The sequence below is a fragment of the Penaeus chinensis genome, chromosome 19 (genome assembly GCF_019202785.1).
Source record: "Penaeus chinensis breed Huanghai No. 1 chromosome 19, ASM1920278v2, whole genome shotgun sequence".
In the NCBI taxonomy this organism is placed as follows: Eukaryota; Metazoa; Arthropoda; class Malacostraca; order Decapoda; family Penaeidae; genus Penaeus; species Penaeus chinensis.
In genome coordinates, this window is record NC_061837.1 from 15743315 (window position 1) to 15758314 (window position 15000).

The 15000-nt window shown below is 39.1% G+C and overlaps 1 protein-coding gene across 7 annotated transcripts in view; it reads left to right on the forward strand.

The window, feature by feature from the left end:
- The window catches only part of LOC125035048 (myoneurin-like), a 40986-nt gene that overhangs the window by 17533 nt on the left and 8453 nt on the right, over positions 1–15000 (forward strand). For 2 of the 7 annotated variants that reach the window (XM_047627143.1, XM_047627139.1), the window contains exon 8: positions 1–3876. This exon is cut by the window's left edge and continues 625 nt beyond it. The exons of 1 other annotated variant lie outside the window; for it this stretch is intronic. In XM_047627143.1, the coding sequence (XP_047483099.1) occupies positions 1–707 (707 nt within the window). In that variant the 3' untranslated portion in view covers positions 708–3876. Of the gene's footprint in view, positions 3877–4917; positions 6219–10117; positions 12067–15000 lie in introns of those variants that run through there. 4 more of the 7 variants (XM_047627140.1, XM_047627141.1, XM_047627145.1 and 1 more) reach the window with 4 other exon arrangements.

The window sequence follows — 15000 nt, forward strand, 5'->3', positions numbered from 1 at the left end:
ACCACTTGGAACAGGAAAGGAAAATGGCAGCTGATAGCCAGGAAGAAGGTGGTCGAAATAATACTGCCTTACCCTCACTGATGACTGTAACAAGTTCCACACAAACCTCAGAAGATGTACATACTGAAGAGCAGACTGTAAACTTGAGCAAAGTAAACAGTATGGAAAAAAATTCAGATTTCACTATTTTGACCTCCAAAACCGACAGGAAATTCCCATCTTCCATAGAGACAAAGTCTGTACACATGCCGCTGCTTGCCAGTGGTACTGATGCATCAGACACCCACACAGGTCACTACTCTGCCGTAGAACTGTTTGGGAGTAGTGCAACCTTTGCGATAGACCCATACAATCAGAGTCAAAGAAGTGTAATGCTAGTCACAGACATCAACCAAGACCATCCTAGCATTGCTTCCTTTGTTTTGGGAGCAGAAGGAGCCACTGACATAAGTCCAGGCAACTTCAAAGAGCAAGTTGATAGCTCGCCAGGAATCCATGCCACGTCAGGTATAAGCACTCTGCCAGATGTGGAGCTTGGTCACACAGAAATTACCTGTACCACAGATGTGGGAGCAGGTACCAGTAGGCTAGATCCAGAGCCTACAGTGAGCCAATATATTAAGGAGGGCATTGAGGACTGCTGTGTTCTTAGTGAGGATTTCATATCTGCATACCAAGCCACAAATGCTGAAGTTTTAACAGAGTAAGGTGCCATTGACATCAAGTCATAGTTAGATTAATGATGGGTTTAGCTCCATATATATATTTTTTTTTTTTATATTTTTGTATTTTTTTAATACACTTTTCTTATGATTGTGATATGCATTGTGATAACTTACTTTGAATAAAGGGTAAGTAATGACCAAAAATTTGTTACGTCTCCCACTACATTTTGGTATAGAGTGATTATTCACCCAGGAAAAAGTTGAGCTACAGTGCAATGTTTATTTCAACTCTTTCATGATAATTAATTCAAAGACATATAGAGAATGAGAACTGTACTTATTTATATATGAAGACCATTTAAAATTTCCCCGCCCAGCCTCAGGAAGCTGCTGTTTTTTTTGTCTTGGAATTTCAAAATATAAACAAAGGATGCTGGCTGATTTGAGGTGCCACTTGCCAGAAAACACTATAAGAAATATTTTCAAAATATACTCTATTTTCCTTACAAGGATGACATAAATAATGAAATTATTTGTGTGCTTTCTTGCAAGAAACATAAATCTTTGCTGCTATGACCATTATGAGAAGGTGTCAATCCCAAGCCTTCCATCTATCTTGACCTATCCATCACATCACTAATCAGTTCAAGTGACCTGGACCAGAGATTGCTATCATGGCCATTTCTAGTATTTTTATTGCACTATATGTTTCTAAATTGATTACAGTAATATATATATACAAGTATTTTAGATTTCATTATGATAATATAAAATTTTGTCATTCATTTACATATCCAAAAATGTAATGAATATCACTTCAATTACCATTTATAGATATGCAGAAATAAAATAGATGTAGGTGCACGCATACATCCATAAGCACTCACTTAGTCACCCCTTTATTCATGAATATGGACACACGGATATATAAGCATATACATACAAACACATGTTGATATACATCCTGTTTAGAGTTCTCTCTCATCCAGGTCACAAAAGTTCACCTTGCAGAGTGGTCTTGCTACCTCCACCCTACAATGCACAGAAATATGGTGATTAGTTAGTCTTATGTTATGAGCTCCTTTATAAAATAGAGAGTGAGTGAGTGAGTGAGTATGTGCAAAATATTGATCACTTAGTTGGTAGATCATAGGCTATGGGATCAGAAAGTACCATTTTGATTGACAGCTTTGGTACTAAAGCAGAGCTGACATCCAGGGCCCTTGTGTTGATGCTATGCTGCATTAGTTGTACAACATATCCTTCAGTATTTCAAAAATGAAGAAGCTAAGGGGCAACACATGTATATCACTGAATTATTCTTAACACTGTCCATATCCATGTACCATTGTTCAGACCACAAAGTATGCCACAGCACCATATAATGGTTAGAAAGCTTCTGTATTACAGGTAATACATGGTCAGCTTACCAGCAAAAAGGTTCTATAATATATACACTACAGGATCAAGCAACCAACATGATGCCAGAGTTGGTTTCTTCCAGTGTAAATTATATAATAGTCATAAAATTCTTAGACATTTGAACCTACACTCAATAGCTAGAGCTCATTCTAATGGCAAGTTCATATAAAATTATTCTGCCAGGGAATTGCATGTACACACATGCTATGTGAATTTAGTTTATTCATTGTATTTACACACAGATGGCTCCATAGGTTCTTAGTGACCAGTGAGTCAGTCACTAGGCCAACCTACCTTACCTGTTTACCTTTTTCTGTGATTTAGGAAATATTTTATTTAATTTTATATTGCTATTAGTATTATTAGCAATACTGTTATAATTATAGTGTCAGTAATAGTGATAATAACACTAGAAAAAATATAATTTTTCACAAAAACTCAGGGATGGGGGAAATCAGGTGAAGGCACATAGACTTGGTGGCTGAGCGTGTGTAGAGCCACTGGTGTGACACATTTCACAAAGCAATACTCAGTAAACCTCACATTTTCCCAATGGTATTGGGATAACTGAGAGAACTGATAATGTATATTTATATTGAAATATTGGTTTTTGGTTTATATGACAGAATTAGATCAAGTGGGCACTTTTTCAGGAAGTTATAAATTCATCAGGTCATTATTATTTGGTGCAAAATATAATATTTTATTTGAAAGTTATTTATCTATTATTATAGATAATCTTTGTCTTCCCTTTTGCTATAAAATTTTCAGATTTTATGTTACTCTCATTTTGCTTGTGTGATGAAAAAGATGTTTTTTAGATGAACATGACCTTGTCATAGTTCTTCAAATGCTGAAAGTTTAAAGGTTAATAAGATTATGGAAAGTGTGATATATGTAACTCGATGATGGGATGGCAAGAATATATGCCATGACCACTAGGTCTTTTCTTATATTGATTGTCTTTAGGCATCGAAGGCTCCACAGTAGTAGTGTTACTAACATAATAATCATAAAGTCAACAATATTGATATCAATAATATTAGAAAAGAAAAAACACTAAAAACTCTAGGAAAGGGGAAGTCAGGGGAGGAAATGTAAGCTTACTTATTGGCTCCTTCATGGCTGAGCACATGTGGAGCCATCTATGTGCAAAATAAATTCATTAAAGAAAGTGACAGAGGGCAGGAAAATTACATGGCACCATTACGTGCCACATAAGTGTTTCCATATGTATTTGTGTACATAATAGAACTATAAAGCTATGTATCCATGGGAATCAACCGACTGCAAATAGTCCATCAAAAAATTCTAGATCTAGGAATTTACCTCAGTAGCATAGAGAAATACTTGAAATAATGATTACAAAGTACTGGGGAGAAATAAAGGCAATATCAGTGCTCTAGAAGTTTGTGTATTTTCATCTTTATATAGGGATTTTTTTACATTTCAAATGTTACAAAAAAGTTCACAGTAGTTTTTTAGCATTATTTTAATTTTTTCTCACATATCTATTTTGCCTCATAATTTAAAAAATAGTTTGGAATTCCATTTTGCACACCGGGAGTAAGAATGCAGTTTAAAGCATTGTTATGCATGGTCATTTCCTGTTTGGTTGGAATATTTTTGTTTTTATTGAAACCTTGTTACAGATGTTTCAGAGGGACAGGAATATCAAAAGTTCTGGTCAGGCTCATGCAGTATTTCAGTGCTGCAGTTTTGTTCATCTTTTATATATATATATATATATATAGATACATACACATACACATACACATACACATACACATACACATACACATACACATACACATACACATACACATACACATACACATACACACACACACACACACACACACACACACACACACACACACACACACACACACACACACACACACACACACACACACACACACACACACACACACACACACACACACACACATACACACACACATATATACTAGGAAACAAGAAATCTTTTCATTATCTGTGAATTGCATGAACTTTCTTTTGATAATTTTGTTATTTGGTTACTTGATGGAAGTTCTAGCAAGAACCCCACTAGTGGCACATGCAGAAGGCATATTCACATCCTTGAGGACTACCTATCTTTTTTTTAGTTGCTAGGAATTGAATTTGATGATGGACAGAATTTGATTCATCCTTCCTTCCTTCACTACCACTTTTGGGTGGTTTGTCTGATGTCAAATTAAACTAGTCATCTAATTTTTTTTTAGATAACTTCGTAGTCCTCGGAGTTGTTCCTTATATTTTTCAACGCACAGTTTTGCCCCATTAATTAGTAAACTTTGATTATGCATTTTCCTTAACATATACATTTTAGCTCTTATCCAAGAATGATAGCACATGCTTCCCTGTCTGGGGGAATACCCTTTTCCACCTCTCATGGATTTGGTGCCAAGTAGTCAATGATTTTCCATACTTATGTAAATGAAGTTTCTTACTCTCTTCTTTTTAAGAATTTTTTTTAATTCTTTCTTTTTTTCTTTCCCAATAATATAACGTATCATGCTGTTTGATTTTTTGGATGAAGATTCTGAACTTGTTTTAGTGATATATTTGATATTCGTGTCTTAAAATTTGGTTGAAGATCTTTTGCTACAGCCCTTATGTCTGTTCACAATTTTGGCAGAAATTGGTAATTCATTTTGATACTTCTGAAGAAGATATAGTATTGTTTATCTTGAGACACCAACAGCTAGAGATTAATTAAGTTATTCATGATGTTCTGTTTTCATTCTCTGAAGATGTTTGTTTTGTTTTTCCTCTCTCTCTCTGATAAGGCTCTCATGCTTTGCAGATAACAGTGGATGAGGGAGTGTCCCTGAGCGCCATGGAGAGAGAGGGAGGAAAAGTCAGAACACGAAGGAAATCAACAAGGATTGAGAAATTGTTAGTTAAAACTACAAAGATGACATACAAAAACAAAACCCATGTCTGTGACCTGTGTGGGTTGGAGTTTGAATATGCACAAGAGTATCGTGATCACACAAAAACACATGGAAGTTACGAGTGCGTCATGTGTGGGAAAGTGATTGCCAAGAGAGGGATGCTAACTCAGCATTATGCAAAATTTCATGGACTGAAATTGAGACCTGATTCTCAGCACTTCTGTTGGATATGTGGAAAAAAATACAAGTCAAAGCCAGCAGTTGCATACCACATTACAACTGCTCATAGTAATGAGAAGTTGAAGTGCAATAAGTGTGATAAAACCTTTGGCCATGTCAAGAATCTGAAAGCACACATGAAGAGACATGGGGACAAGAATGTGGCATGTGACAAGTGTCCTGCAAGGTTCTATACAACCTCTGAGCTTGGGTATCATTACAATGCTGTCCACCAGAATGCCAGGTGCTGGAAGTGTGAGATATGTGGCACCGAGTTCAACAGATCTAGTATATACATCAACCATATGGAGAAGCACAAGTCAAAGAGGTTTGAGTGCACTGTATGTTTCAAGATGTTCCACCGCAAAGCACACATTGAAGCACACATGAAGCAGCATGCCAACCCAACAGATCCTGAGCCAGGCCTGGCAGGAAAGACTAAGATCAAGAAGTACTTTCGTTGCAATGAGTGCAGTGCTTTGTTTGAGAGTGAGGAGATAAAGAGGGATCACCTCTGTGGAGATCGTGTCAGAGTAATAAAGCGGTACATGTGTGACCGATGCAACTTTTCCTTCCAGTGCAAAGAAGACCTGGAGGCACACACATGTAGCCAAAACTCCTCGCATATTCTAGTCCAGCCAGAAAACATAGCTGAGGATGTCCAGATTTATGCAGAAGCTGGGAACCTCGAGCCAGGTTCAATAGGCATCAACACAGATGAATGGGAAACATGCTTTGTTGTCCTCTCAGAAAATGGTGCGACTGAGACAACTGAGCTTGTTTTGTAGTTGGCTTGCCTAGAAATGTGTTTTATTTTTATATCTATGATTTTATATAATACATTGCCATATTTGTTAAAAGTGTTTCCATGTAAGGGAATAGTAAATAGTTTGCAGTGACCTATATTGTTCATTGGAACTAAAAAAATAGAGACATTTGACATTCTTAAAATTGGTACAAAGTGATAGTAATAATAAACTAATTATTTTTATATGTTTCTGTTATTCAGCCTTCATCAATTATCATATTGGCAAATGGGTCAGTAGTTGCATCAATGATATTATATGTAAAACATTTTAAATATGAAATTATAGTTCAGTTGCAGCAATTTACCTTCGCTTTGAAAACATATGGTTGCTTTCGCAAGCGATTCGGAATGCGCAGTAAAGTTTGGGACCGGTTTTTGAATTTCGAAAAAAAAATTAAAAAATAAAATATGGATTACGTAAAACTGAAAAATGGCACCAATATAGTTTGCACTAATAGCCACCTAATAATAATAATAGAATATTGAAATCCCAAATCGGGCCTCGGGCTGGCTTTCACTGAGTGGATTTAACTGATGAATATTTGTTAAGTAGTTCAAGGATAAAATTCGACCCATGATCGGCAGCGCTGACCGTAAAACCCTTATTTTTATGATCATAGACTGGACCAAGGTAAAACTCGGGGAGTGAGCGAGTAAGTTTGGCCGGGCCTTCCATATATATGACCTGGCCAGAAAGTGTTTGTTCATTCGTTCATTTGAAGTTTGCGTAGTTTAGCTTGGCCGGGACGGTCTCTGTATGTAAACAGAACTGAAGACACTCCATTAGAATTTTGAACAAGAAAGTAGATATTCATGTCTGAAACGTTTATTAAACCATTAAGAAATCTAATCTAAGTCCCTCCTCCTCATCTTTTTTTCTTTCCTTGTTTAATCCAATTGTGAAGAAATGGATGGCAATACAGTACAAAATTGGTATAGTCATATAATCCTAGCATAGATACAACATGTTGGTTCAGTTTTGAGAAGTATAGAAGCACACGTGTAAAATAAATTACGGCGCAAATTACCGACTGTTTAATTTTCCCATGCTCCAAACACCAGGGGGGGGGGGGGTCACAGGTTGGCTATTATTTTTGAAGTTTGTGTATGTAAACACTCACATAAGGTTAACCAATTTAATCATCCTCATTTAATTAAACTAAACGCATTTTCATGTATAGGAAAAATTATTGGTTAAACCAGACAAACTAGTTTTCTTCATTTAAACATATTTATATCCAGTGGACATAGTAAATGAGAATAATGGTGTCCACTCATTTGAGCGCATTAAATGGAAATAAGTGAACAAAAATCATCGGCAGCTGAGAAGGAAAATGGAAGGGGAGAATAACAGAGGTAACGTTCACAGGTATTTTTTTTTACCGGAAACACAGAAAAAGTACAATAGCTGTTTGAACTCTTTATGAAGCAAATGCATAAGACCAAGTTTCTAAATTCCATAGTTTTTGTTTTATTTTAGAGCCGGAACCATTATGTACTATCTTCAGCATAAGATAATCAATATTTCGCTCGTGTTTCCGAAATTAAAGAAATATCTCAAGTGTTTTTATCATAAGTCTTGATTTTATTTTTTTATGGTATAAAAGCTTTCTTTGGACATTTACGAGCGCATATGTATATATGTATGTGTATATATATATATATATATATATATATATATATATATATATATATATATATATGAGCAGTGTCATAAATGCCGTAGGCAAAATTGGAACAAGTAAAATTCCATACAGGTGCTAATTACCTGTTGGCACTTATGGCCTTGCTGTCCCCAAGAAATAACCTGAGTTGGGCTCTAACAGCCATTTGGTAATTTCTTCATTCATTTACAAATTCCATAAGTTAACCAACTCCAAAACACTTCCCCCTCTGTCATGAGCAGCCCCTCTAACCCTTTGGCTGCCCGACAACCCGTTAACTGCCATTAGCTGCCCATTAACATCCGCCGTGACGTATTTTTGGGGTTCTTTCCAATACACCGCCTACTGGCTGAGGCAGACTTATGCACGTATGAACTTATGCTCGTAGAATAGAATAAACATTATTAATGGTGAAAATGCAGAAATACTTATAGGAAGGTCCGCTTTAAAGTAACAAATATTTTCGGCATCTTCGAAACGTAAATAATTTTTTGAACTTGTTGATTGGATTCGTCAGAACAAACATGCTTACCAATGCCAAATTAAGGTCGAAAAGTAAAGGCAATAAGAGCTGTAGCAACACAGAATTGTAGTGTATATTTTTTCTTTGTTATTTTAAGATTTTTTTCCAATAAAAGTTAAAATGTGACTGATTATGTAACCTTGGAAAATGTGAAAAATAAATACATGGCAAAACCATAGTTTTCTTACACACAAATTAGGAAAACTGTTGAATTACGTATTTGGTTGGAAACAGTTAATCAGATGCATTATATTCTATTTAAATTTACATTGTACATTTTGAAAATCACCAAAATTCTAAATAATTTACTTGATCATACAAGAGTCATACCCTCCCCCCATCCCTTGCTCGTTGTTGTTGTGGGGAACTTAGGAGACTGGGAGTGGGACCGAGGCCCAATGAAGGGGATCTGGACCTCAGCCCTCGCCTCAACTAGTTTTGCATGGTCTGTTATTTTCCCCTTCCATTTTCCTTCTCTCCTTTACCTCTTTCTTCTATCCACTTATCCTAATCGTTAACTCATATTTTCCTTCTTCACCGCAATACTTTATTATAAAGCTATATAACCTTTGATGTCAAGCACATTTATTACAAAAGTCATTAGCTTAATAGAGAGAGAGAGAGAGAGAGAGAGAGAGAGAGAGAGAGAGAGAGAGAGAGAGAGAGAGAGAGAGAGAGAGAGAGAGAGAGAGAGAGAGAGAGAAGGAGAGAAGGAGAGAGAGAGAGAGAGAAGGGGGGGGAGTCGCTTGTTCGTTGTTGTAGGGGAGGGGGGTGGGGGGGCTTAAAAGTAAGAGACAGAGGATGAGGCCAAATGTAGACCTCAGCCCTCGTTTCAACTAATTTTGTATGTTTTTTTTTCTCCCCCCCCCCCTTTCCTTTTTTATCTTTACGTCATCCCCTGCCATCTGCCACAATACTTCATCATATGTATGTGTGTGGGGGGGGGGGGTTGTATTAATATATAATAATCACAGTACAATTATGTTTAGACAATAGTTATGCATAGATTTAGTTGTTCAGCATTGTTTTTAGTTTGGTAAGACCTGATGGCCCCCGAATCCCACAAAATTGAACAAAAATAAATATGGTTATCAGGAAATGTTATTTATATCCTTTTTTTCTTATAATCTGATATAATAATTTATAATGAACATGTATCATCATGAAAAAATCTTAAATCTTATGAAAATTTATATGAAAGCCATTTTATTGGTACCTGGAAGCGAAACAGCGTGGCTGTAAAGTGGCATTTGGCAGTCAAGGATGAAGTGTTATGAATGTTAAGAAAACACACACAGACACACACACACACACACACACACACACACACACACACACACACACACACACCACACCCACACCCACACCCACACCCACACCCACACCCACACCCACACCCACCCACCCACCCACCCACCCACCCACACCCACACCCACACCCACACCCACACCCACACCCACCCACCCACCCACCCACCCACCCACACACCCACACACACACACACACACACACACACACACACACACACACACATGTATATATCCATACACATATGCATATATATATATATATATGTGGGTGTGGGTGTGTGCATTTGTAGAATGGTAGATGATTAAATTATTCTAGTAAATGTAAGTTTTTTTTTTTTTTCTCTTTTCCTCCTCTTCATTGCTGAAGTGATATCTGAATCAGAAGTTTGGCATAATATCTACTTAATATTCAACTTATAAACATCTGGAGATGTGACAGGAGTAGGACTCATTTTGTAAGTAAAAGAATAGATCAAGATCAGCAATAAAAGCTTTAGTGAGTTGCGTTTCATTGATCCTGCAGCAAAGCAGTTCTGCCAATTGGCATGAATACATTGGACTGAAAGTGTTGTATTGTGTTGCAGGCATTACAGGTGACTCGCCCCCGGGAGCCTGGCAAGCGAGTCCCCGTGCTCTCTTGGAAGATGCGCCTCAGCATGGCCGAGCTGTCGCGCAAATCCAAGTCCTTGCCACAGTCTGAGATCCAGAGGGAGGCTAAAAGGGAGCCAAAAGGCCCTGAGGATGGCCAGGAGCTGAGGGCCAAGCGCCAGTACCGCAAGCGGCCGCACATCATTCACCTGTGCAAGTTCTGCATGAAGGTGTGCCCAACAGGAGAGAAGCTGAAGGAGCACCAGAGAACACATGACTCCATTGAGTGCCAGTTCTGTGGCAAGGTAATGGCACGCATTGGGGCCTGGGAAAACCACCTCAAGACTTTCCACAATGTGGAGATCCAGGTGCCAGGCAGTGAAGAGGCACTCAACCGTCCCAAAGAGGAGGTCGACTGCCAAATCTGTGGCAAACAGTTTTCCTCCAAGACTGCATTGGCCTATCATTCAAAGCTCCATGATGGTAAGACCTACACCTGTGACATATGTGGCAAATTATTCAACCATCCTAGCAATCTCAAGACTCATAAACTAAGGCATGAGAAAAAAAATTATTACTGTGACAAATGTGGGAAGGGTTTTCACACAAACTTTGCCCTGCTTATGCATGATAATCAATCACACCGCATGGCCAAGTCATGGAAGTGTAAGCACTGTGGGAAGGCATTCACAAGGTGTGCAGCATTCAAGGAGCACATCAGAATCCACACTGGAGAAAAGCCCTTTGAATGTAATATTTGTGGTGTTAAGTTTAGGAAGATTCACCACCTGAAGACTCATGCCAAGCAGCATGAACCCAAGATGCGGGATGGGCCCTTCAAGTGTCATGAATGTCCCAATGCTGTTTTCCTTCACAAAATATCTTATGACAGACACAGGAAGTTTAAACATGGCCATGAAACCCTCATCACTGAAGGAAATGTTTTCCTCCCTCCAGAAATTGTTATCAAAGGAGAATACATAGTGCCAGAGAGTGAGGGTAGAGTTGGGACTGGCTATGTTCTTGAGGGTGGTATTGATGGAGTTGAGGGTATTGAAATGGTGGGACTGGATGAAGGGAGCCTAGGAACAGGCACTCAGGGAGGACAGTGCATCATTGTCCTCTCAGAAACAGCAAATGATGATGATGCAAACAGCCAGGCCTTCCTACAGCAAGTGGAGGTTGCCTGAGGACATCAAGCCACAATTGATTTCACAGGAGGAGGAGGACGACGAAGAGGAGGAGGAAGATTCTGAAGTTCATGACTTTGATGAAGCACAGCTAGCCAGCCTGCAGGAACACATTCAATTGAATGACCAGATGACAGCAGCACAGCTCCAGCAGCTGTCTGTAGCCACCCTCGAAGGAGGGAAGTTCCAAGTACAGATGGATGGAGAGACATTTGATGTTTATACTGTCAATCCTACGGAATAGGCTGATGACCCAAGGCATGCTGTTCTGTGAATAGTATGTGTAAATATGTAATTAGAAAGTTTAATAATTCAAATACAATGTATTTGCTAATTAAATGGTTGTATTGCCAGACAGAGGGTGTTGCTTCTTTTTTTCTTTCTTTCGTCTTTATGAAATATTTATTGTCTGGCTTGTCGTTGGTAACATGCAACATCCATTCTTCTTGTACAGGACTTCTGCAAAATTTTAATAGGTTAATTTGGTTTGGTTTTGAAATTTCTGATAACAATTCCATGAGTGGAAATGTATTCCTATGTTGGACAATGTAACAATTCCATGAGTGGATATGTATTCCTATGTTGGACAACGTAAATGTTCTTTCCTAACATTTACAGGAGTTTTATTTTGCATTTGTTTGTGGTTTCATGCTTTTTTCCCTCGAACTTCAGTGTATATATTGTAAATATAATACATATTTGTAAAGTGATTTGAATATAACATTTGAATATGCTTATTTTTCACAATAAAAGGAAAACAAACATGTCTTATTAAACATATCCTTCAACTAATTGTTTTGTGTTTCACATGTCTTTTTATTCATAAGACTGATGAAATGATAATAAGTATATTATTAACAAGTCAGTAGTTTGTATTATTATGATAATCATGAATTACTGTACCATTCTTTTCATAAACATGATTCTAAGAGATCACCAAAGAAATGATTTGCAATCCTGCATCTCAAATGATTTTTCACAATTGGGTAAACTGATATTGGAAGGCTGAGTAAAAACTGAATTTGAAGATACCGAAACACTTTGTCTAGTATAATGATTTATTTTTTATTTTTTATTAATTAGATTCTCCACGTAAGCTATATAAACAATATCAGTCAGAAGGGTTGTTAATGTTTGTCTAAAACTCGCACACACACTCACACACACACTCACACACACACACACACAACACACACACACACACCACACACACACACACTCACACACACACACACTACACACACACACACACACTCACACACACACTCACACACACACACACACAAACACATGCACACACTCAAACTCGCACACACACTCACACACACACTCACACACACACTCACACACACACTCACACACACACACACTCACACACACACACACACTCACACACACACTCACACACACACTCACACACACACTCACACACACACACACACAACACACACACACACACTCACACACACACTCACACACACACACACTACACACACACACACACTCACACACACACTCACACACACACTCACACACACACTCACACACACACACACAACCACACACACACACACACACACTCACACACACACTCACACACACACTCACACACACACTCACACACACACTCACACACACACTCACACACACACTCACACACACACACACACACAAACACATGCACACACTCAAACTCGCACACACACTCACACACACACTCACACACACACTCACACACACACACACACTCACACACACACTCACACACACACTCACACACACACTCACACACACACTCACACACACACACACTACACACACACACACACTCACACACACACTCACACACACACTCACACACACACTCACACACACACTCACACACACACACACAACACACACACACACACTCACACACACACACACTACACACACACACACAACACACACACACACACTACACACACACACACACTCACACACACACTCACACACACACTCACACACACACACACAAACACATGCACACACTCAAACTCGCACACACACTCACACACACACTCACACACACACTCACACACACACTCACACACACACTCACACACACACTCACACACACACTCACACACACACACACTACACACACACACACACTACACACACACACACAACACACACACACACACTACACACACACACACACTACACACACACACACACACTACACACACACACACACTCACACACACACTCACACACACACTCACACACACACACACTACACACACACACACACTCACACACACACTCACACACACACTCACACACACACTCACACACACACTCACACACACACACACTACACACACACACACAACACACACACACACAACACACACACACACACAACACACACACACACATACACAACACACACACACACACTCACACACACACACACACACACACAACACACACACACACACACACACACAAACACATGCACACACTCAAACTCGCACACACACTCACACACACACTCACTTACTCACTCACTCACTCACTCACTCACTCACTCACTCACTCACTCACTCACTCACTCACTCACTCACTCACTCACTCACTCACTCACTCACTCACTCACTCACTCACTCACTCACTCACTCACTCACTCACTCACTCACTCACTCACTCAATTACTCTCTTACTTATATGTATACATATAAATATAAATATAGATATAAATTCAGATATACATATATGCATATACAACTTCTCTTCATTTCCCTTCCCTTCCCATGTCTTTTCTTCTCTTCTCTTCTCTTTGTTTCCTTTCCATTGCCTTCCCAACTTTCCTCTCCTCTCTACTCTTCTCTTTTCTTCTCTTCCCATCCCTTCACTCCCCTTCAATTCTCTTCTGTCCTCTCCTCTCCTCTCTTCTCTTCTCTTCTCTTCTCTTTTTCTTCACTTTTCTTCTCTTCTCTTGTCTCGTCTGTTCTCTTCTCTTCTTTTCTCCTCTCTTCTCACTTCTCTTCTCCTCTCTTTTCTTCTTTTCTCTTCTCTTCTCTCTTTTCTTCTTTTATCTTCTCTTCTCTTCACCCCTCTTCTCTTCTCTTCCCTTCCCTTCCCTTCCCTTCCCTTCCCTTCCCTTCCCTTCCCTTCCCTTCCCACCCCATCCCATACCTCCTCTTCCCTTCCCTACCCTTCCCTTCCCTTCCCTTCCCTTCCCTTCCTTTCCTTCCTTTCCTTTCCTTTCCTTTCCTTTCCTTTCCTTTCCTTTCCTTTCCTTTCCTTTCCTTTCCTTTCCTTTCCCTTCCTTTCCCTTCCTTTCCTTTCCCTTCCCATCCCTTACCTCCCCTTCCTTTCCTTTCCTTTCCTTTCCCTTCCCTTCCCTTCCCTTCCCAAACTTTCCCTACACTTACCTTCCCATCCCATCCCTTACCTCATCTTCCCTTTCCTTCCCTTCCCTTCCCTTCCTTTCCCATCCCTTACCTCCTCTTCCCTTCCCTTCCCATCCCATCCCTTAGTTCATCTTCCCTTCCCTTCCCATCCCATCCCTTACCTCATCTTCCCTTCCCTTCCCTTCCGTTCTCTGTCTCCCTTTCCATGAATCTTTATTAGATTAGGAAGTGGAAGTAAGGCTTAATTCTAATTTATACTGTAACATGTCCTTTTGCTACTACTACTAC